The sequence below is a fragment of the Lissotriton helveticus genome, chromosome 4_1 (assembly GCF_964261635.1).
Source record: "Lissotriton helveticus chromosome 4_1, aLisHel1.1, whole genome shotgun sequence".
Taxonomy (NCBI): Eukaryota; Metazoa; Chordata; class Amphibia; order Caudata; family Salamandridae; genus Lissotriton; species Lissotriton helveticus.
Genome location: NC_136063.1, coordinates 1,541,769,638 through 1,541,792,303, shown reverse-complemented (window position 1 = coordinate 1,541,792,303; position 22,666 = coordinate 1,541,769,638). Strand labels below are relative to the sequence as shown.

The window sequence follows — 22,666 nt, the reverse complement described above, 5'->3', positions numbered from 1 at the left end:
ACCAAAAACTACACCTCGCTCCACATCTCCTAACCCAAAGCCATGGAGAGATCAGACATCCTGATCCAGCACAGCTCAACCTAGCGATCTGGCTCCTGAAGTCCTAGAGTTTGGTTACCTTAACCTTCCCCTGATTGCATGAATGTTATCAAGGAAGCTAGATGCCCCACCACTAGAGCTTGTTACGCAGCCAAGTGGAAACGATTTGTTATATACTGCAACTATAACCACATCAACCACCGACATTAACCACATCAACCCCTTAGATGTCAATCCAACACATCATAGGTTACCTACTACATCTCCAAAGGTCTAACTTAGCATACACCTCTATTAGGTTACACCTTGCTGCTATAGCAGCCTATTTACAAAACCGACAACACTTGTCACTATTCAGAGTACCTGCCATCAAAGCCTTTATGCAACGACTCAAAAGAATAATTCCACCCAGGGTACCACCCTCACCTGTATGGAACTTAAATATTGTGCTCACAAGACTAATGGGTCCTCCATTAGAACCCTTGCACAAATGTGAATTGCAGTTTCTCACATGGAAAGTTGCTTTCCTAGTGGCCATCACTTTCTTTAGAAGAGTCCGTGAACTGCAAGCACTTACTATTCAAGAACCATTTTTACAACTCCATCATAATAAAGTGGTTCTCAGGACAAACTCAGGATTTCTTCCTAAAGTTATTTCTCCCTTTCATCTTAATCCGTCTGTAGAGTTGCCAATATTCTTCTCACAACCACAAAACAGTCACAGAAAGAGCTCTTCATACGCTAGATGTGAAAAGAGGACTCCTTTATTATATTGACAGAACAAAATCTTTTTGTAAAACTCAACAACTTTTTGTATCCTTGTCACCACCACATAAAGGTAATCCTATATCAAAAGCTGGAATTGCAAGGTGAATTGTCAAATGCATACAAATTTGCTATCAAAAAGCAAAACGTACGTTATCTATTCCCCCTAATGCCCACTCTACCAGAAAAATAGGGGCTTCAATGGCTTTCTTAGGGAACATTCCCTTACATGACATCTGCAAAGCAGCTACATGGTCTAAACCTCACACATTCACATAACACTATTGTGTAGATGTGCAAGCAAAACAACAAGCTAGTGTGGGCGAGGCTGTACTCAAAACATTATTCCAAACAACTGCAACAGATACTGGTGGTCGCCGCTAGGGTGGAGTACTGCTATATAATCTATGCACAGTGTGTGATCTGCAGCTCATATGCCTCGAACGGAAAATGCTACTTACCAGTATGCATCTGTTCTTGTCATGTAAAGCTGCAGATTCACACACACCCACCCGCCTCCCTGGCTACCTTTATCCGTTCCAGTATTATCTTATTTAGATACAGCATACATGGGCATCTTTTCTGTTTCTCACAAAACTCCATCATTTCCCTAACTGGCGGAAAAAAAATCTGATTATGGATCCGATACCCATGCGCACCATGGTCCAAAGGAGGAGGCGCCTATCTTGTGACTTCCAAAGACTTTTCCAGGACAACAACAAAGTGCAAACATCCGGGCAGATTGTAATCTAAAATAGCTCCCATATTCCTAACCTGGGTGGCTGGGGATGGACCTTCTAGTTCCACATTTCTTGGAGACCTGAGAGGGTTGACTGCCCTACAGAAAAACCTCAGTTTTAGTAGTGCAGCTGGAGACAGTTGGAGTAAATTGACCACTCTCATAGATGCTTTACGTTTGGCTTGGGTGGCGAGGACATCCTTGGAGAAGTTAATATATTAGTGGGTGATAGTTTATTGTTGCCTTTAATCCACAGGAATGCACCAGTTCTGCCAGGGAAAGCATATAAAAATTAAACAAGGTGGGACTTGGGTAAGAGCCCTGTGGTACACTTTCGACACAGAAGCTACTGTTAACAAGATAACAAGAGATCCCACCTGTGTTCTTTCTAATAGAAAAGATGCTAGCTTCCGACGGACCTGATGAGCACCCATCACAAATCCATCTCAGATGACCAGGGCAGCTGAAACTCCTCTACATGGTCCGGAATCATTTCAGATTCTCTATAGCCACCACCAGCGAAGATTGCCTTGTGATTTGTATGCAAATCAGATGAACTAACCTAGTTTTTAGATGATTGTGATTCTGTCTGTTAATGTCCATTTTACTAGTTTCCGCTGGTAAGAGCAGTGGAGATATGGGGCAGTATGCAACTCATCTTCAAGAGCAAATGAACTGTAGCATGCTTCCAAATCTCAGGAAATTCTACCAAGTTGATGGAAAAATTACAATGTGGCCAGCAGATAAAACTTCGCTAGTAAAGAAGGATGTAAGTTAGAAGTCAAGGGGAGAGGTGGGCAAGATGAACTTTGTACCCATTTCAAATAGAAGAAAAAAAGCTGCGTTGGATGCTCCATTAGGAGCTTGAGAGCCAGTCTCCTAACATCTAAAAGAACCCATAGAAGGCTGACACTCAAAATTTCTGTAAATGTTTTCAGGGGTTGATCCCTCCTGTACAGTTTAAAATAAATTCACACTGGAAAATACCAGCTGCCACAATTGTGGTCACATAAAAGTGGCGAGCCCTGCAAAGAAGTTTAGTAATGCTTAGTCTTGGACCTATGGGTTCTTGTTGTCCATGTGATACACAGACCCCCAGCTGTGCTCCAAAGGCATGCAGTGTAACCTCTCCGCATGCAAATCTTCATAAAACTTGTGAGAGGAGGGCTGCTCCCAGTGAACCGGAGATATATATTTTTTTAAGGCAACAGTCAAAAGTTCTAGTTGTACAACTGTTAACATTGAGGAGAGCTGTAGACCCATCAGTCTCCTGGCTAAGCCCCATACTGGTCAGAGGCTCTCAAAACTAATACTAGGAGATTTCTGATGAGGGGGTAGGAAAAAGGTGGCAAATATTTTTTAGCTGCTTGGTGATTGGTATGGAAAGGTAATCAAAATGGGACCACAAAATGATCAGTGGAGGAAAGAGAAATGTGCATTCCTCTCAATCATAAAAAAAATATTGAACAATGAGTTGAGAAATTGTCCAGCTAAAAGAGTAGTTTGGATTCCAGTAAACCTCAAACTAAGAGGACACAGCCAGAATCAAGTTTGTACTCCTGGTTAGGGAAATGGTCATGATGGTAATTGAGGCTTTAACTACCCATGAACGCTAGATGACCAAGGGGTTCATATATTGGCACAAATTAAATACTAAGCATTCTGCTTCATCAATTGAAGTGTGGCAATTGTTATGCCGAAAACGCATTTGATGGAGAAATAGCCACCACCCTCAGTTCTAGTAGTGTGGTAGAAATCCACAATTTTAGTACCTGGAGGGATGCTCTGGCAATATCAAGATTAGGTCAAGGCTGCAGCCAAGTCTCAGTTGAGGAAAAGCACATTTGAGGTTTCATCCTTGACAAAGTTCCGCATGTTTGCACTAGGACCCGACATTAATTAAATAGCAGGTCAAGTGCCTAGGAGCTATGTAGCCCTAGATATGCCTGCTCACTGTCCATTATGAGTGAAGAAAATTTACTGTGGTAACAGAAACCAATATAAAGGCATAGAAGACTTAAATATTGGGCATAGGGTTTACTGAATTTGCTAAAAAAGCTAAGTAAATGAAATGTTTCTCTGGTTAAGGCACAGGAGAGCCAGAGATTCTGAAAATAACGAATAAAAAAACCTGACAATTGTGCCTTGTCCTATTAGCAAGACGAGAATCACATTAAAAATAGAATTTCTCACTGGCATTAAGTGCCACAGTATCGTCGGCAGGTGAATGCAGCAAGGTGATAAAAGCAATTGTGTATTTATCAATTTTCATGTGGGAATGTTTTCTGTAGGATATGGTCTCTGGGTTTGCATCTTGAAGGCCTCCCCAAATTTAGAAATAATTTCCTGGTGTTTAAATGCATCTTTACACCTATAGGGCGATGTTCAGTTCTCAGGCTTCGATAATGGGTCATGGGCGAAACGTGGTGGCTGTCTTATGGAAGTGCACCATGATTCGCTCGTGATAGATCATTGACTAAGGGGAAGCAGCTGTTTGCATATGAGTGAGGCTGTTTTCCTTTTAGATGTTTGTGCAGCTCCTGTACAGATTACCTCCCAGTTACGATAAGTTACATCCGTCAGGCAAGCTATGATCGTGGAGGGAATAGTGGGAAGTAAATATCTGTCCTGTACCATGGCTGTACTGATTTCTTTTGGATGTGTTGCAGATCCTTAAGTATGATGATATTGGTAAAAAGGCAGAATAGAGATTGTTTTGCCCAACGTATAGGTAGGTGTTACCTATCATATTATATTCTATCGACCTTGAAGAGAACCTCTGCTCAACTGGGCTGAGGGTGCAGTACAGAGGGGCTGGTGTCTTAAAGGCAAAAGTGTTTCCCTGTGCCTCCAGTGGACTGACCAGTGGTTTGATTTGATTTTTCTCAGCAAACAACATGCGGGAAGATTACAAGTTCCACCACACATTCAGCAGTGAGATCAAGAATTTCCTGAAAGTGGCGACGGGCATGCTAGTGGTGATGCACCCAGAGAAATTTCACTCCAAGTATGAGCCGAAAATGCACACACTGGACTTCAAAGTGAGTTGTCTCCACTTAAGTGTGAATGATTTATTACTTTCAGCAACGTTTTGTATGAATTCACCAGTGTGGTATATAGAGTAAATAAAAATAAAAAATTAAAAATATGAAGGACATGGGGCACTCGTGTGTTGCAAAGATAGTTTGCGTTGGAATTTTGTGACTCTTCACTTGATGTAGTTAACTTTTAATACTAAAATTATATTTCCCAACTACCAGTCACACGTTGCCAATAGTAGACTTTATTTGATTTTAACACACCTGTATGATGTCTCCATTTTCTTGCTGAGCTTTTTTTTTTATTATGTCACCTACTTACTCTATCATCTGGAGGTAGGCAACGAGGCATCCAAATCTCTTGGCAACTGGTGTGAAAACTAGGGGGGAAATGATCCAATACCACTCCATTGAACATGAGTTGTGGCTCCACACTCGGAACATTTGGCACCATGAAGGGTGTTTGCTTGGATGGAACATCACAAAATAAAATGAACGGAGTGTTGAAACTTTTCAAACAGTCGCAGATCTGGGTTTAATCGATCGTTCTTTTTCTTGCCACGTCACCCCAGTTTGGATCCACCCATATGCAAATCAGTCTTGACCCTTCTCCCCATGGGAACAGTCCACTTGATGTGCTATACTAGATTCTCCCTTTACCGGAAATAGGTATCCTGGGAACAATTTCTGGGTATTGCCCCATATCAGCCAGGTTAGCTTAAATCCAGTGGCGCAACGAGCAAGGGTCCCATGTCCGGGCATACCCTTAGCCACTTAGGGCACACATAACAACATCACAAAATAGAATAAAAGTGTTGCTTTTGTTGCCTTAATTGGAAAGGGTATCCCCAGGGAGGACCTGGCTTGGCAGATTGCGCTGGACTTTTCATATTGGGAGCAGGGTAAAGACTGATTTGCATACGGCTAGGGTGGTGTGTGATCAAAATAACGATGAATGAAACTCAAATCTTTGTGACTGGGGGTTAATGTTTGCATTGTTTAGCATTACGTCCATCATTTGTTCTGTTTGCGGGTGTTTGCTTGGTTTGCAAAATAAATAATGCCTTTAACTAACTTAACTTAGATTGAATCTCTAGGTTTCTCGCATAAACTCCCAAACCCATTGACTCGGAGTCACATGCTGTATTCTATTTTCGCATCTCGCCAATTTATCCTAGATGAGCCATTTCCTATTGGCCTGAACTGCTGTTTCTGAATCTCCTTAATATAAAATTACCTCGTTCTCCGGAGTAAACCTCCTACAACTACTATCCTTTCCAGAAAAACAAACAAACTCTACCATATTGTATCTGCAGTCCTCCTTTTCTGCTGCATTCCAGGGTTCTGCCATGTCAGATCTCCTCTGTTACTGTTGACTTAACTCCGCACTTGACACCTCAACCCCTCTAAAGCACACGAGGCTTGCGTTCACAGCTTTGCAAGCTATAAAACAAGTTAAACCTCATTGTCCTGAAATGCACCATCCATGCCTATGAACACAGATGGCACAAAACTACGAACTAAACGTTTCTCTTAAGGTCCAACACGTTGACGTCACATGAGTGATACAAATCTAGGACACTGCAAGGACTGTAAACCTTTAATATACACAGCGTTCTGCCTACTGAAGGAAGCAACCACTCAAGACAATGTCACGTTCCCCTTTCCACATGTAAAGCTTCTACAAACGGTTCTTTGGGGCCAAAATTTAAATGTTTCAATTAAACTTCCCTGCTCACAAGCCGGCTCTTCAGCCCTAGTCCCAACCTTTTTCTATGTCCATCTAAACGCAATTCAATCCATCATTTTTATTGATTTTTATGAAGTTGCATTATATATATATATATATATATATATATATATATAATGCAACTTCATAAAAATATAGCATTGTGAGAGGTCCACTAATAAATAAATATAAATAAATATATATAACATTTCCCCAGCACTAGGCAGTTAAATTTGCTTGACATATTAACTATATATAGGTTGTAGTTGGGAAATAGAAGTAAAGAAATTCATTGAAAAAAAGCTTTAGTGACGTTCTAGATAGGCTCACATTTCACTAGTACAAAACCAGTGAAATTCAGTTGTTTTAGCTAGCTGAGCCAACTAACTTGCACCCCTGCAATGCACTGCTTATGACCACACCTATTACCTCCCTGGGTACACCTATTACCTCCCTGGGTAGGTGGGGGTGCCGGGGCTTAAAACACTGCCCAGGAGGGGGGTCCGTGCTCGACGCCCACACCCTCCATCCCACAACTCCAATTAATTAAAATGAAAACCCGGGGGTGGAGATCCCTGGGGCTCAAAGAGTCTCAGGAGGGGGACCCTGTGCCCTTTTTTTTTTTTTTTTCCTTTTTTTTTTTTTAAGTATTTGTTTTGAATATGTCCCCTGGACCTGGCCCACCGGGGGGATGGATGGGGGGGGGGGGGTCTTTTCATAAAGGGCACTGTTTTTGTATTACTATTTTTTCACCACATTCCAGACTTTCGCGATTTTCTGCAAATGTGTTTTTTTTTAAAAAAAAAAAATTTTTTATTTGGGTGCCCCAGGCCACGTTTTAAGGATTCCCCACCCCCCGTTTATTTCTTTTTTGCGTTTTATTTGTGGCACTCCCTAAGTGGCTGCCAACACTTTCTGGTTCAAGTGTTGGCCGCCAATCTGATCTCTGCACGAGCTCGTCATTACTCTCACAATAATATCTCGCAAACTACTGAACGGATTTACAACAAATAACAAAAAGCACAATCTGGAAACATAAAGCTAGCTTTCTGCCAAATTTTGTGTAATTCGTCCAGTGGTTGAGCTGCAAGTATGTCTAAAGAGTCAATGGGAATTAACATGGGAAACACACTTTTTTTTTTTTTCGACACTCCTTTTTCCCCTTTTTCTCTGCCCCCTCTCCATGGATCATCCCAAAACTTTCCATGCACAACAAGAATCACTGTAGCAATTTATTTTTCGAAATTTTGTGAAGATTCATCAATCAGTGCCAAAGATTTAGGCAAAGCAAAACCAAAGGGGATGATGGACAGCGTGTTGAACATTGCAAGCACTCACCCCCAGTCAGCTGATCTGGGTTTAATCTATCATCATTCTTTAGCTCACTCCGACATCTCAGTTCAGACCTGGCCATATGCAAATCAGTCTGACCGTGTGCCTCATGGGAACAGTCCAGCCTGAACTTCCAAGCCATGTCTTCCCTGGACCGAAACAAGCATCCTGGGATCGATTTCTGGCTAATAAGCCGTCATCAGCCTGGCTAGCTTGAATCCAGTGGCAAAGTGAGCCAGGGACCCACGTCTGGGCATACCCTGCCAACTTAGGGCGAACCAAGCAAAACCAAAGGGGATGAAGGACGGAGTGTTGAACATTGCAAGCACTCACCCCCAGTCAACTGATCTGGGTCAAAACTGATTTGCATATGGCTGGGTCCAAACTGGAATGGCATGGTGAGCAAAAAAACGATGGATTTAGGTCCAGAACTCTGTACTAGGGTGAATGTATGACATTGCTCTGCATTCTGTCCATCAACTGTTCCTTTTGCAAAGATATAGGCAAGTCAAAACAAAAATGCTTTTCCGATGGAAACCTGGTCCTAACTGTAACTACCTACTGGCAACTGCAGGTATGTTAATCTATATCTCTATCAGTACGGTCAATGCGATAAAGAACTGCAGTACTTTTCTGTGCAAACACCCACAGGAATCCAAATCTTTGCCACTTTATATTACAAATTATTTTAGGCATCCTCTACTCTGATGTATAACCATTTCCACATCCAAACACCAGTCCAGTCTCCTCAGTCTAGCACTGGCAACAAAGCCAGTGGACTTTTCCATTTATTGTTTAGCTGTATCTCGCCATACTACCAAGAGGGTTAGGTTTACAAATATTTTTTTCATATTTGGGAATCACCAGTTCTTTTAATTTTCTCAAAAGTGTTTGCATAGGTGACATCTATCTTAGGATATCCACTAAATTGTTTAATAGTTACATTTCTGCATTCCAGGAAGTTTATATCCTTGGAGAGCCATATAATGTATCCAAATGATTTAATTTGCCCCCTGAAGTAATAAACCTATTGCAGTACTTCTGTTAGTAGGATTCTAAAAGTAGTCTTAATTGCCACATCCCTTGGACACATTGCATGTCCTTTCCAGTCCTCCGCCTCCAATTTTCTGATCTCCATTGACCATTTGGCCCCCTCTTTGGAAAGAGTAAGCATCACATGTATAAGCATTTTGTATGTCAACAAAGCGGTCTTAGTTTTCATCTCGTCTTGTAGGAACTCCTTCTTCAGTGATCCATCACCTTCTCATATATTCCCATGGCATGACGTACAAGATACCTGTAAATATTAAAAAATTACTTCAGACATTTTGTATTTTTCGCATATTTGGGGGAAAAAGACAACATTGCATTTGAGCCCGTATGTCTCTTGTTTTTTGCTGTGCAGTCTAGATCCTGTCAGGCCCTGTTTCAGGGGCCCAAGGCAGGGCTTCTGTGCCTCAACCACAGTGATTGAGGTAGTTTGCCATTGGTGTCCTGAGGACCTTCTTACTATGGCTCCCCAAACTGAGAAGAGGATACCCTTTTACACTGAACTACCTGTGCTAAGCATCAAAGGCTTCTCAGTAAAGTAGTGTGAAGCAGAGAATCCAAACACAAACAGGCAAACAAGAGACCTAATAAATCGCTGTTCAGCTTGATCCTTGCCTTTTTAGTAAAGGCAAGTACTTCATTTTACAGCCGGACAGAAACCTCCTCACTCTACAGTGTGACTCATTGACTTTGGTAACCTTCCAGCAATTTCAAGATTAGGCTAAATTAGGCAAGAGCAAATTCACTCCACTGTCACCGTTTCAGCAACTGAAGGTCATTTTGAACAGTTTAGGCCCAACGTCTCACCATAAAAGACAATTTCTTACTACAGACTTATCTTTCTGTGCTTGTGTTAGTCTCTCAGTTTCTGGGGACTGGGCCTTGAGTTACCTGCTTAATGGAAACGGGACTTGGCTGGTTCCACACATCGGAGACATTGTTGGTCCTTTCCTCATGTGGACTCTCCTTCTGTAGAGCCATGTACTCTCCTTTCCTATTCAAGCAGGCAGACTGGCATGAGCCGTACCCGCAGCAAGTTGTGCAGACTTCAGGTGATGGCTCCTCATTGCTGGGAGACTGGCTGTCTCACAGGCACCAGCCTTGGTCTCATAGTAGCTCTCCAAGTATATAGAGCACTCCTTGATTGGTCAAGGAGCACTTGGAACTTGAACAGAGTCGGGTAATCTGGGTCCCACATTTATATTCAGTTTCGATATGGAGTTTGGATACACTGCCTAAAGGCCTGTAAACTGTTTAGTGCCGTTTTTTTCCTCTCAAATGTAATTGTTTGGCAGTAGTGTGAACACAGCCTTTGTGCAAGTAGATGGCTCTTCTAGCAAGCATAGGGATGCTGCCTTTAATCAGGAGTATCCAAAACATGGGTCCAATGGCTATATGATTGATGCATTCGTTTATGGGTACTATACATCAGACACATCCATATAGATCGTTTAGGTGGAATAACCGTCTTTGTCAAATAGTCTTTAAGAGAAAGTGTCAACTAAAGTTGATTGTGTGGTACACCCTGCATGAGTGTCTCACATTAAGCAAAAAGGTGGCGGGGGGGAAAATCCCCATTCTTTAGTTTCTCCCTGCTTGCTTCTTAAGAATGTGATTCTTTTTCTTTTTGACAAACTCATCTAAAGAAAGCGTTTCAGCCACTTCACTCATGGCCTCCTCAGGACAAAATGGAAGTGTTAAAACTCCTACAGAACAAACCTATAAATGTACAATTGCTTGGTATACTTGTATGGAATTTAAGGCCGGGCCACTGCTAGTGGAAATTGTGTAGTGACACCGCCACAAAGTGAGGTAAAAACTGAGAAGTTTGGAGTGTCCCTAAAGTGTGCGGAGGAGATTTTTGTTTTTACCGGGGTGAATAGTGCATGCTTCCCACACAAGGAATTTGTCATTATTCTGGGATTAATAACTACTGGGTATCAAACTGGATTAACAGAATCTGAGCTGGTAGAGTAAGAAGCATTCAGACCATGTGCTTACCAAGGGAATAATCCCTCAATGCATGAGCAAATATGCATGGCATAAAACCTGTATGCTTCCATTAAGTGCATCCTCTACAAAACTGATCTATTCGTGAGGTCCTATTGTGGAAGGATGAGCTTGCCATTATTATGAAAAGAGACTGCAAGTGCTATAGCTAAAAGTCCGAGGATTATCGCAGGCATATAGTAGAATTTCTGGGTAATCCTAGAGCGAGAGCAAGGTCAAGCCTCTGTCAAGAGTGCTAGGATGGTATCTGGGAAGAGACTGCTGAGCAGGGTGTTGCCTCTATCCAGATAGGAGAGAATTAATACTTGGGTGGTTGTTCTGAAGGCCTCTACCGGGAGAAACTTTTCACTTTCTGTAAGCAAAAATTTGAGCTAAGCTCCCTTGGTAACCCCTGCAAAGTGTTGCTTGAATGAACGCTCGAACTCCACGGGACAAAACCAATATTCTAGATTCACCTTCTAGCACTGACCCTATACAGTTGCCTTCTAGACTACCCTTCCTGCTCTCTTCCCTACGCTAAATCACACTGCAACTAATGAAGTCCAAGGCAATCTGTGCGATGAGGCACTTTCCCTTAGAACATCTTCGAACAATCACTTTTCCAACACAAACCTCCATCTAAAGGCTGACGCGAAGCATCTTACCCAGAGTATATTAAATCCTAGAGCAATTGACATTTACCATCCTCCTGTGTTGATCCCCTCCCCCTTCTAAACTGACCTTCCTGCGAATTCCCCCTCCCTCACAGCTGGTTGATCCTCTAACTCTTGCACAGATTCTGAACCGAATGGAACTGAAACTCCACTCGCTGGCTACAGAATTAACACATCTTAGACAGAATCTATCTAACCAGAACACCTGGGTCTACCGTTACTCCACCTACAAGTTCTTCTAACTACTCTCTAAGCTCCCATGGCCTACCACTCCCCTTTGCAGGCAGGCACATAGGCCTTACCGTGCTCATTGCACTTTCTCCGCTCTGGAGTTAAATGCCCTCAGCAATTCCTACCTTCCTAAGATCCAGGTGTCTGACCATTTCCCCTCCTCCAACATCCCTCTTTTGCTGGGCATAAATCGAGCCTCTGCAACTCGCTCAGACCTCCAGCGCAATACACCATCATACCCACCCTCAAATCCGCATTGGACGGAGATTGCTGAAACCATCCTCAGTGAGGAAATTGACATTGCTTTCCTGCACAGAAACATGGCTCAACGACCACTCGATGGCCATTCTTGACCTACTTTCTCCACCAAGGTTCTGCATCATTAGACATGACAGACCTGAAAGAACTGGTGGAGGTCTAGCCATAATGCACAACACTGAAATCCAACTCTCCCTTCTAAAGAATGCTGAATATTCCACCTTTGAATATCTCGGTGTTGAACTCCATGTCAAAAGCTCCACACCTATCAAATTGCACAATGTCTACCACCTTCCTGGTGAGCTCCCTCTTTTTGCTGAAGAACTATCTGACCTTACTCATTTCTCCCTTTCTGACTCGAAGAATGTGTTTTATGCGATTATAACATTCATTGGAATAATGTAGAAGATTCCAGTCATGCGCCTCGCAAACCTTCTTAAGATGAACGATATAAAACAGCTCTAACAAACCTACCCACTTCAAAGGCTCTACACTGGGCACCATCATCACAAGCAATGAACTGGTTTCCCTCAATGACATCGTTACCATTGACTGGTCTGACCACCATCTGATTCTGGCTGAAGAGGGGTGAAACACCGAAACTAGTCCTAGGATGCTTGTTTCCGGTCCAGGGAGGACCGGGCTGGACTGTTCCCATGAGGCACAGTGTCAAGACAGATTTGCATATGGCCAGGTCTAAACTGGGGTGGCATGGTGAGCAAAAGAATGATGGATTTAACCCAGATCTCGACTGGGGTGAATGTTTGGATTTGTTCTGCATTCCGTCCATCAATTGTGTGTCTTTTGCTTTCTCGCCCTAAGTGTGCCAGGTATGCCCAGGTGTGGGTCCTGGGCTCACTGTGCCACTGGAATCCAGCTATCCTGGCTGAAGAGGGGTGAAACCCCGAAACCGGTCGTAGGATGCTTGTTTCGGGTCCAGGGAGGACCTGGCTTGGCAGTTCAGGCTGCACTGTTTCCATGAGACACAGGGTCAAGACTGATTTGTATATGGCCAGGTCTAAATTAGGGCGGCATGGTGAGCAAAAGAATGATTGATTTAACCCAGATCTCTTGACTGGGGGTGAATGTTTTGATTTGTCCTGCATTCCATCCATCAATTGTGTGTCTTTTTCTTTCTCGCCCTGAAAGTGTGCCAGGTATGCCCAGGTGTGGGTCCTGGGCTCACTGGGCCACTGGAATCCAGCTATCCTGGCTGAAGAGGGGTGAAACCCCGAAACCGGACTGTGTTTCATGCAGGACATCGTTACCTTCAATGAAGTGGTTCAGTTGGCGTTGAACCATCTTCTCCAGCATTTTTCCGGGTGCAGGGAGTAGCGAAATTGCTGAAATCCCCTGAGGCTCCGGAGTTTTTTTTTTTTTTTTTAAGGGAAGCAATGTAGCGTGCTTGCAGCAGTCGAGGAAAACTCCGGTATCAAGGGATGAGTTCCAAACATGGGTGAGTGAGGTTACCAGGGACTGAGATATCATTTTCCAGAGTTTGGGGGGGCAAGGATCATCAGGAGCCCCCGATTTATTGACAGGTGACTAAATTCTTTAGCATTTGCTTTTTTAATAACGGTTCTTTGCCAGATTCAGCACATTTATGTTCCACGTGGGTATGAATCCGTGATGTAATTAATGATTTACCTAATTGAAGAATGTAATTAATAGCAGCCAAGGCATCTACATCAGAATCTGGTTCATGCCCAATATGTACTATTGAGTTCGCCCTTACGGGACATTGCTAAATTAGCACTTCAACCCTTTTTGAGGGATGGTACTCTCGATGAACACTACGGCTCGTTACTCTGGCGAACGTAATTGATGTCATCCAGCACGTCTCTACTTCTGAAATGGGACCTTGCTCAGGTTGCATATCTATCTTCCCAGCTGGCATGAACTCGTGACGATTACCGAGACCTACATAGTACCTGTAGCTTTTAACTTCTTGTATTTTTTTTTAATGTTTGTTAGTTTAATTTTTATACCCAATGATATTTTTAAATTGTACTGCTTTTATTATTGATGTGCATTGTTCGATTTACATTGACATGTATGAAACTTATCCCTCGAATCTTTGTTTCTTTTATGGTATTACCGAAATACAGACTCTGATGATGATAAAGGCATGCATGTATGATTCTATGAAGTTAAAGTTTTAAGATCAATGTGTAGTTATGTTAGTAAGGTACATTTATTGCTGCCTGTAATAAGAGCTTGTGACGTGTCAAGCTAGCATTTATATTTACTCATAAATGCCATGCGTGTGTCATCCTGTGACTATGCAAATATTACACTTTAATTGGCCGGTTGTCAGTTTCAATCGGAAGCTGACGATTTTGAGTGCCTGTGTGTGCAGGTCTATCCCCTCACCTAAAACATATTACTACTTTTGGATTGGTTTCCCATCATTACATAATTGTTCCCAAAACTTGTATTTCCGAATTTGGATCTTCATAACTTGGACATAAGGTAGTGCTTGTTCTAACTCTATCCTTTCTTAGTGTGATTTAGCTATTCAGCTCTATTTGTGAAATGTCATGAGAGCCGTTCAGGTCAAGGCTTTTGTTATTGGTGTGGAAGTTTAGCATATAATTACTTATTCATTGTTTTTTAGGACACAACCTCAGAGTCTGATATAAAAGAACATGTGGCGAAACATGCATTGCCCTTGGTTGGACACCGAAAGCCTTCCAACGATGCTAAAAGATACACAAAGCGACCGTTGGTGACAGTTTATTACACAGTTGACTTCAGCTTTGACTTCCGTGTTGGTATGTTCATTCCTTTTGATTTACTAAAAGTTACATTTAGGCATATAGCTAAAGTTGGACTACATGAATGGAATAAGCAGTACGCATACTTAAAATTTTCAATATTTAAGTTGGCTATTTTTTAAAGGGTATTTCTTTGTAGTTTGGGGCTATGCAATTTGAAACGAGCATTCTGAGCTATTTCAGTAATAAAACAAATGTTTCTGGGAAGGGTCATTTGAAAAGTTACATGGTCCATGACATACACACCACATAAATCTTGCCTGCTGGCCATTGCTGAATGAACGGGTTATTTGTAGAGTTCAAACTTTCGCTCAGAGCGTCCTGGTGCTATGCTTAAAGAACTATGGATTCCTAAAAGTAACAAAGTTAGATTCGTGAAATAAAGAAGGAATTAGGGGGCCTGAAATAACCAGGTTCTAGGTTCTTTTTTTAAGCGATACTTCAGATTCCATGGTGCGCATATTGCTGGGAAGTAGATTCCAAGCTTTAGAGCCTAAGACTGCAAAAGACTAAGTCGAAACTGAGGTGGTTTCAAAAGATTCTCAAAAGAGGATCTTAACATTTGTTAGAACTAATATTGGCAAAACCGGTCATTAAGGTATTTAGGATCACAATGATTGAAAGCTCTGTGGGCAAACAGAAGTAGTTTGAAAAGGATCCTTGTTAGGGATTGGGAGCCAGTGCAGCTAACGCAGAGCTTCTCCTGGGCAGTTGTGGGACCAGTCCAGCAGCTGAATTCTGTACCATCTGAAGTTTGTTGATGATACGCTTTGAACAACCTGCATAAAGACTGTTGCGATACTCTAATCTTGAATAATGCAAAGACAACTATTTTCCTTGTAGCCAGAGGCCAGAGATTAAAAATAAATGTCAAAGACTTTGTAAGATTGAAACACATGCTGGGAACAGAGTCCTGTCACCGTTTCATAGGGGAAAAACTGTTGGATATTCCAAATAAAACTATTTCTGTCTTGCCGGGATTACATTTGATATGCTTATCATGCATCCATTGAATAGGGGCAGTCAAGCAGTTCTTAAAATTAGTTTCTGACTTAAATTAGTTTTTGTCCCTGGACAGGATCAGTTTGGTATCGTCCGCATAGGATGTAGTGGCGATCCCGTTTGAGGAAATTAGGAAGATCAGGGAAGCCTTAGACATTAAAATGAGCAGGGATCAAAGAAGAGCCCTGTGGTACTGCCATAGTGGATTTTCCTTTTGGTTACACAAATTGTCCGAAAGCGACCCTTTGCCTTCTATTAGTCAGAAAGGATTTTAGCCAGGCTAAAGCTGTGTGCTAAATCCCAGTGTATGGATCCACTTCATTAAAATGGCCGCGGGTAGGTCTAACCGAATTCACACTGCATTATTTCTTGAGTCTAAAGTCCATTCTAATTGTATCGGACTGCAAGGAGTGCTTATTCTGTGGAATGTTTGGGCCTGAAACCTGATGCTGTGTACAAAGTAGATCGGAATTCTCTAGACAGGTCGACAGTTGTTAGTTAACAACTTGTTCCAAGACCTTACTAAGCATTGGAAGGAGGGAAATGGGCCTTAGGTTAGAGAGGATGGTCTGATCTGCCAAGGGTTTCCTCTGTAATGGCTTGCCAATTGCCAGTTTCCACTCAGCAGGGATTGATGCTACTGCTAGTGAGGTGCTTATTATGTGGTTGATAGGATTTACCACTTGAATGGCTGATTGTAGTATGGAAGGGGGACAGCGGTCAAGTGGCGATCCTGATTTGCATGTTGGGACTGATTATTGAGTGAGTGCTAAAGAGACCTTCTGAAACCGGGGTAGTAATCCTGCCTTTAGGGTAGATGTACTGTTAGGTGCAGGCAGATCAGTTGATGAGATGGAACTTGGAGTTGGGCTAAACCCTGCTGAATAGCAGAGATTTTATCTTCAAAAAAGTCTTAGATTTGGTTACAAAGAGGCTGGGAGGGGGTCATTTCCTGAATAAGAGCTTTAAGTTGGAGAAAGGATTTAGTTACATTGAGATTCACAGAGCAAGTTTCGATTTTAGAGGTGTAGTAGCATTTTTTTGCTTCTAAGATACCACAAATGTATGCCTTTTGGGCCCTCCTGAACTGGACAATATCGTGTCATCTGTGAGCTTGATGAAATTTGCATTCACATTTTTTACTGTTAAGTTTTAACTGAGGTAAAGCAGGGGGAAACCAGGAAGCTCAAACTCTTAAAAATAAATGAGCATCTTTGAAGAGAACCGTCAGTATTTAAATTGCTTCCCACTACCCCATCAGAGTGTACAATTTTACATTGTTTGCCTTTGACTCATTAATCATTGCCCCGTGCTGTGTAGGATGAGAGAAAGGCGGACATGTTTTCAAAAAGAGCACACTGCCTGCAGTGCTGCTGGTCTCAGGAGAAAAAAGATTCTGAGCCCCTCGATCCAACTGCCAACTTGCGAATTTTTTTGGGTGGAGGAAGGGGGGTGGGGGCGGAGGTGGGGTTGTAACATCTAAACCCAGCAGTTGAGGCACTGCTGCTGCATCAGCCTTTCCTTTGATTTTAATATAGAAATGTGGAGAAGCCTACACCCTTGGGATGCGTTTTCCAGTGGAGGTGTTTAATTCTTAGTCGTTGAAATATGCTGTCAAAGAGGAGTTCTCCCCTTGCAGTTTTGTGATTTGTTCACTGATTGTTGCAGGACAAGATTTGTGAACAGTGTTTTGTATTTTCAGCCACTCAGTACTGGCGAAGCAAGGTTTTGGAGGTAGCCAAGGACTTTCCAGAATACACTTTTGCCATTGCCAATGAGGAGGACTATTCCAGTGAGCTGAATGACCTGGGTCTGAGTGATAGCGGCGAAGAGGTTAATGTTGGTCTCTTAGATGCAAGCGGCAAGAAATATGCCATGGAGCCGGAGGAATTCGATTCTGAGGTTCTAAGAGAGTTCATTTTGTCATTCAAAAAAGGTAAGCCTATTTCAACCTTCTATGGATGCTATTCCGGTTATGCATGGAGTTTTTCGTTCTTTTTCTGCATGCACGTGAAAACCAACTAGTGAATATGACCGACTTTACCTTTCTGTTGTCGTAGAACAGTTGGTTTTCTGACCAAATTGTATTTAAGGAATTGTGTGACCGGTTTCTTCGTTGTAAGGGTTATTTAGTTAAAATGTAAGCTAGCATACCTTTTTATTTGTATTCTTTTTTGCACTGTTAATGTAAAAACGTGTATGTAATAGGCACATTGATGGTAATTACTAAGTATTCGATACATTAGTCAATGCTTTATTTGAGCCAATGCTTTCCGGTGCTCAGCATTGGCACTTAATTCTCAACCCCAGCACTAATGATCACATGGTGGCGCGGTCTGTCTAATTTTGAGATCAACACAAAAACGGCGTTTAATAATTTAAGGCACATTAATAATACCTGCCACTCACGCCATCCTTATAACTTTGTATGGCCTGACTGGTCACCCTTGTGAGTACGATATCACCGCCAGCCCTGCCGGGGCAATGAGTGGCGCATGCTGCACTGGCCTCTTGAGAAGGGCCCTGGCACTTATGTTTTTTACAAATTAAGCACTGATTGCGGTAATATTCTTAAATAAAAAAGTTATGCTGTGTAGATTATTTGTACATGTATAAACGTTACTGCATACTCCTATACAAAATGGGCTATGTAAGCATCAGAAAAAATGTAATAGGTGTTCAATATTCCAGTATTCATTTACAGTAATCTTGTGGCATTACTTAAATAATCTATACCTTGTTATAAAGATAAAGACAAATGTGAGCAGTAACAAATTCCACATGAATAGAAACAGATATTCATGACCGCCATCCACGGATAACACAATCATGAAAGGTCAAGGGCTTACAAAAATTAACAAACTATCCATAATGCCAGAATTGGTTGGGTTCTGGAAATTATTACTGTAAGTACAACTGCTTGATTTGAAGTATTGAAACAATAGGTGCATAACTCTCAGGAGGAATACGATTTATTGACCGCATTCTTAGTCCAATACCTTCCCCCCCCCCCCCAAAGTTTCTATTACCTATGTCCACCGCCAGAAACATGCTTTTGTTTATTTTTACCTTTTGTGGCATCTTGACTTTACAGCACGTTAAAACTAGTCAGTTTAATTCTAGATTGTGGGATGAGGAGAGTGTTTTTACCTATATCTTACATAGCTACTTCTGAATTTTCAATGATGGTTATAACTTCATTTTAATATTTGTACTTGCACTTTCGTGAATTATTTGGTAATTTGTTTGGAGGTTTATAACTGTTTCATATTTTGTTTTTCATGGTACTTCTTCCAACTAATTCCTTCTCTTTTGAAATATCACCAAGTTTCTGACTAGATCTGTAAATGCCCATGAATATATGCACACTGACTTAAGAATGTTCCATGCTGGCAGATGTGTAAGTGTCACCACCGGCAATAACACTGTGAGCCCATGAAGGTAATGCTTCAGAGGCATCACCTTAGTCACGTTTTCTGCGTGCCACAGACTCTTATTATATTGCCGCTTGACTTCTCAAAGATTTTATTTATAATTTTCATCTAATCTTCTATTTTTTACGCATATTTTAAAAACATCACCACCTGCATCAGGATTTTAAATCCGGCTCAACATACTAGCATTAATCCGCCTCCCTGATCTCCAACAGAGGTCCATATGGTGCTTGAGGTGGCGTCACAACACAAGCCTCACAACAAGCCTATCTCCTAAGGAAATTGGGAGAAATTAAGGTTATGTAGACAGCCAGAGGTCCCTGCTCTTCCATGGATGAGATGAAAAGCCTCAAAGTTATTCTTCTGATGCAGCTAATGAGGGCTCTAAACAAGATTCAGTACAGTAGAAAATCTTCCTCCTCCAGACAGTGTTTCAGAGTCAAATTAAATCTTGGTTCTCTTTATTTAAATCGGTCTCTTCGACAACAGACGCATGGAGGCCCTCTTTTTCATCAGACCTAAAACATGAGACTTCTTTTAAAGAAGACATGCGTAAGATTTTTCAAGTCATGGCACTCCTAACTCCTGTGACCAGGGGTGCTTCCTCTGATCTCTCAGCTAAGTAGAGGGTACAGGAAAAAGTTTTTCAAATTGTTTAAAAAGGGTTATGAAAATTCCAATACTCCTTACTGCCCCTTCTGCATCGTTGATTGGAAAGAGTATGAAAACTGATCGCACTATTTCCGGCAGTTGAGGCAGATTACCATTTCATAGTAGATGTGCAAAATGCAAGTGCTTGATAATGTCCGAACGGTACTTATTCCTACACCAGCAATAGCAAAAGTTTACATTTAGGGGCGAGTTTCACCCCTCTTTCACAAAGCAAAGACTGCATACCCAGCAACACTTCTGCAGCACACTTCAGTATAGTGTTGCCACTAGTATTTTGTATTCTTTGAGGTTGGAGGAGAACATTTCCCTGTTTCCCTGTTTGGCCTTTCACATCTGCTTCACATCAGTGCTATACACTTCTCTAGGATGTATGTATACACCCCATGTTGTGACCAGTAGAGAACAACCTATGGTCTGGTTAGGTTTTTATGCAACTATGGCCCTAAGTCACTTGTAAGAAGTTTTTCTCATGGTTTTAAATGTAAATTTAGGTTGGGGGGGGGGGTCTACTGTCAGCTTGCTATGAAGTAAGCAATTAAGAGAATATGCACCACATTGCCCACTTGTGGTCATTAACTCATCAACCCTGTATTCTTCAGACCGTCTTCCTATTGTCAAGTGTTCTCCAAAAATAACCCTGCTTCAGTAATTGTTTATCTAATTAATACTTCTATTTAGCTACTGATTCATTATTTATTTTTCTGGTCTTTTTTGTGTGTTCAGTAATGGTATTTTTGAGTGTGTACTTGTTTAGCTCTTAATGTATCTAACCTCTTTGGAGTGGAAAATTGGGCAGAGCTAGCGTTGCAAGGTGACCTCTTTGTGGGTTTCTTCTAGTGGTGAAGGTCTTATTGCGTCACAGTTAAAGCTGTTTTGTTCCCCCTCGGCACAAAATTGTGGCTACTTATAATTTATACAGTCAAACGTTTGAGGATATTTGAAAGTTGAAGAGCAAATAAACTTTCTTGGAAGCGTGTTTTTTCACTTGCTATTATAACCCATGAGTCGGGGAATAGCAGTTAGAGAATAGTAGTCTTGGTAATTAAATCATGACACCACACTCTTGAATCTTGCTTCATTTGCTACCTTCTTGCCCGCCTCCCACTTCTGATACTACTCTGGTAATTACTCTGTTGTCAAAAGGCCTCTGGATTGAATCATTCATAATTTTAATCTGAACAATTAATAATTCTACTCTGAACTCTCACTAACTCTAGAGGCAACATTTACAGATAAGATATATTTCAGTCTCTATTCCTGTTTACAGAAAATGTTTGGGCATGTGTGGCTGTAGATACACATGCTTAGCAGAAGTCCGCCATTTAATGTTGAGCTCAGAAGTGTGCAAGTTGTTTTTCTTCAAAGAAGTCTTTCCGATTCACAAGGTGTAGTGACTCATTCTCTTGCTTGCAATACACATGGTCCTCTACTCCATTGGTAGATTGTTTTTTCCACCATCAGGTTCCATTGTGTACTCCTGTGCTGTCTCAACATCATCGAAAAACTAGCATTTTGGCCTCGAACGTTGGTATTGTTCTCGATTGCGGTTACGTTTAGCATACATCAGTTGCCTATCTTGCAATACACATGGTCCTCTACTCCATTGGTAGATTGTTTTTTCCACCATCAGGTTCCATTGTGTACTCCTGTGCTGTCTCAACATCATCGAAAAACTAGCATTTTGGCCTCGAACGTTGGTATTGTTCTCGATTGCGGTTACGTTTAGCATACATCAGTTGCCTATCAACTGTTTGTAACTTGTGCTTGTCACCAGGTCCTCAGGAATCCATCTGTGAAGCATGTAAGTGCTTCTAATCGAAAAAGATGCCCCAAAATTGGCTTGCAAGACAACTTAATGTCCAGACAATCAGTTGATGACATTCTGACATTTTTGGATCCGAAGAATAACACCACAAGGCACAAGCATAGGCCTCCTCAGCGGATGAGGGACCCTACTCTCATGGTGACAGTTCAGTATCCGAACTCTAAATCGAGGACATTTCACCGGGTCAAACCGCAAGTAATCCCGTACAGTCAACAAGTAATGCCTAAGTGTCAGCAGTCTGGCTTAGACCGACTGAAGCCTTTGCGCTGGCCAACAATGCCTTCGGGTCATGGTCTGCACCGAACAGCTGTACTGGAAATACCTAGCCCTGGCTCCGCACCCAAGCAACAGCATAAGGCCCATGCCCACCAGTCATCAGCTTCGAATAAAGCCTCTGAATCGAAGGCACTGAAACCTAGGGGCGCCTCAGCACTGTACAGTACTTAGAAGCTGAGAAAATCTGCATCAAAACTGTGTTGGAAACAAAGTCACATGCTTAAGTCAAACCAAAGACCAGCTCCGTAACTGTGGGACCAGTACTTGGAAGGTTACAAGAACGTCTTGATGCCAGACAAACTGCTTATTCACCCAGACACTGATAGAATTGTGGCTGTGCCTCCTCAAACCTAAGAAAAGCCAGCAAAGAGACAGTTTACTTTTTTAAGGAAGCATTGGACTGTGCCTGCCCACCTAAGCACAAGCAAAGGGTGGATAAGGCCACCTGTCCCTGACCCATTAGCCCACCAGTGACGCCAAGGGCATACACTCCACCACATTCACCTCCTGTAGACTCGCACTACTCCCTAGGGGGTTATATTTATTCCTTTTAAGAACTTGGAGACTAATAACCCTTAAGAATATCTGTGGTACACACTCGACACAGACCGGCATGTAGACACAGATTTATTTCTTTGATTTTTTTTTTTTATCCGGCTGAACCGGACAATACTGAGATTGGGATTTGTCTGAGAAGGAAACTGCCCGGCGGTATCCCCTTCCACAATAGAGTTGACTGGCCCTAAAAGCAGTTGACTGCCCAAAAGCTCTATTGCCTCCTAAGAAACAACCATTCAATGGCCTAACCCGGGGCCAACACTTTCTTGTCCTTAACA

General features: G+C 42.0%; 1 protein-coding gene across 1 annotated transcript in view; it reads left to right on the top strand.

Annotated features, from left to right (window-relative positions):
* Positions 1 to 22,666, top strand: part of LOC144829237 (protein disulfide-isomerase A4-like) — a 110,398-nt gene that overhangs the window by 82,105 nt on the left and 5,627 nt on the right. The window contains exons 7-9 of the mRNA XM_078688171.1: positions 4,433 to 4,584; positions 14,462 to 14,618; positions 17,326 to 17,559. Coding sequence (XP_078544297.1) covers positions 4,433 to 4,584; positions 14,462 to 14,618; positions 17,326 to 17,559 — 543 coding nt within the window. The remainder of the gene's footprint in view (positions 1 to 4,432; positions 4,585 to 14,461; positions 14,619 to 17,325; positions 17,560 to 22,666) is intronic.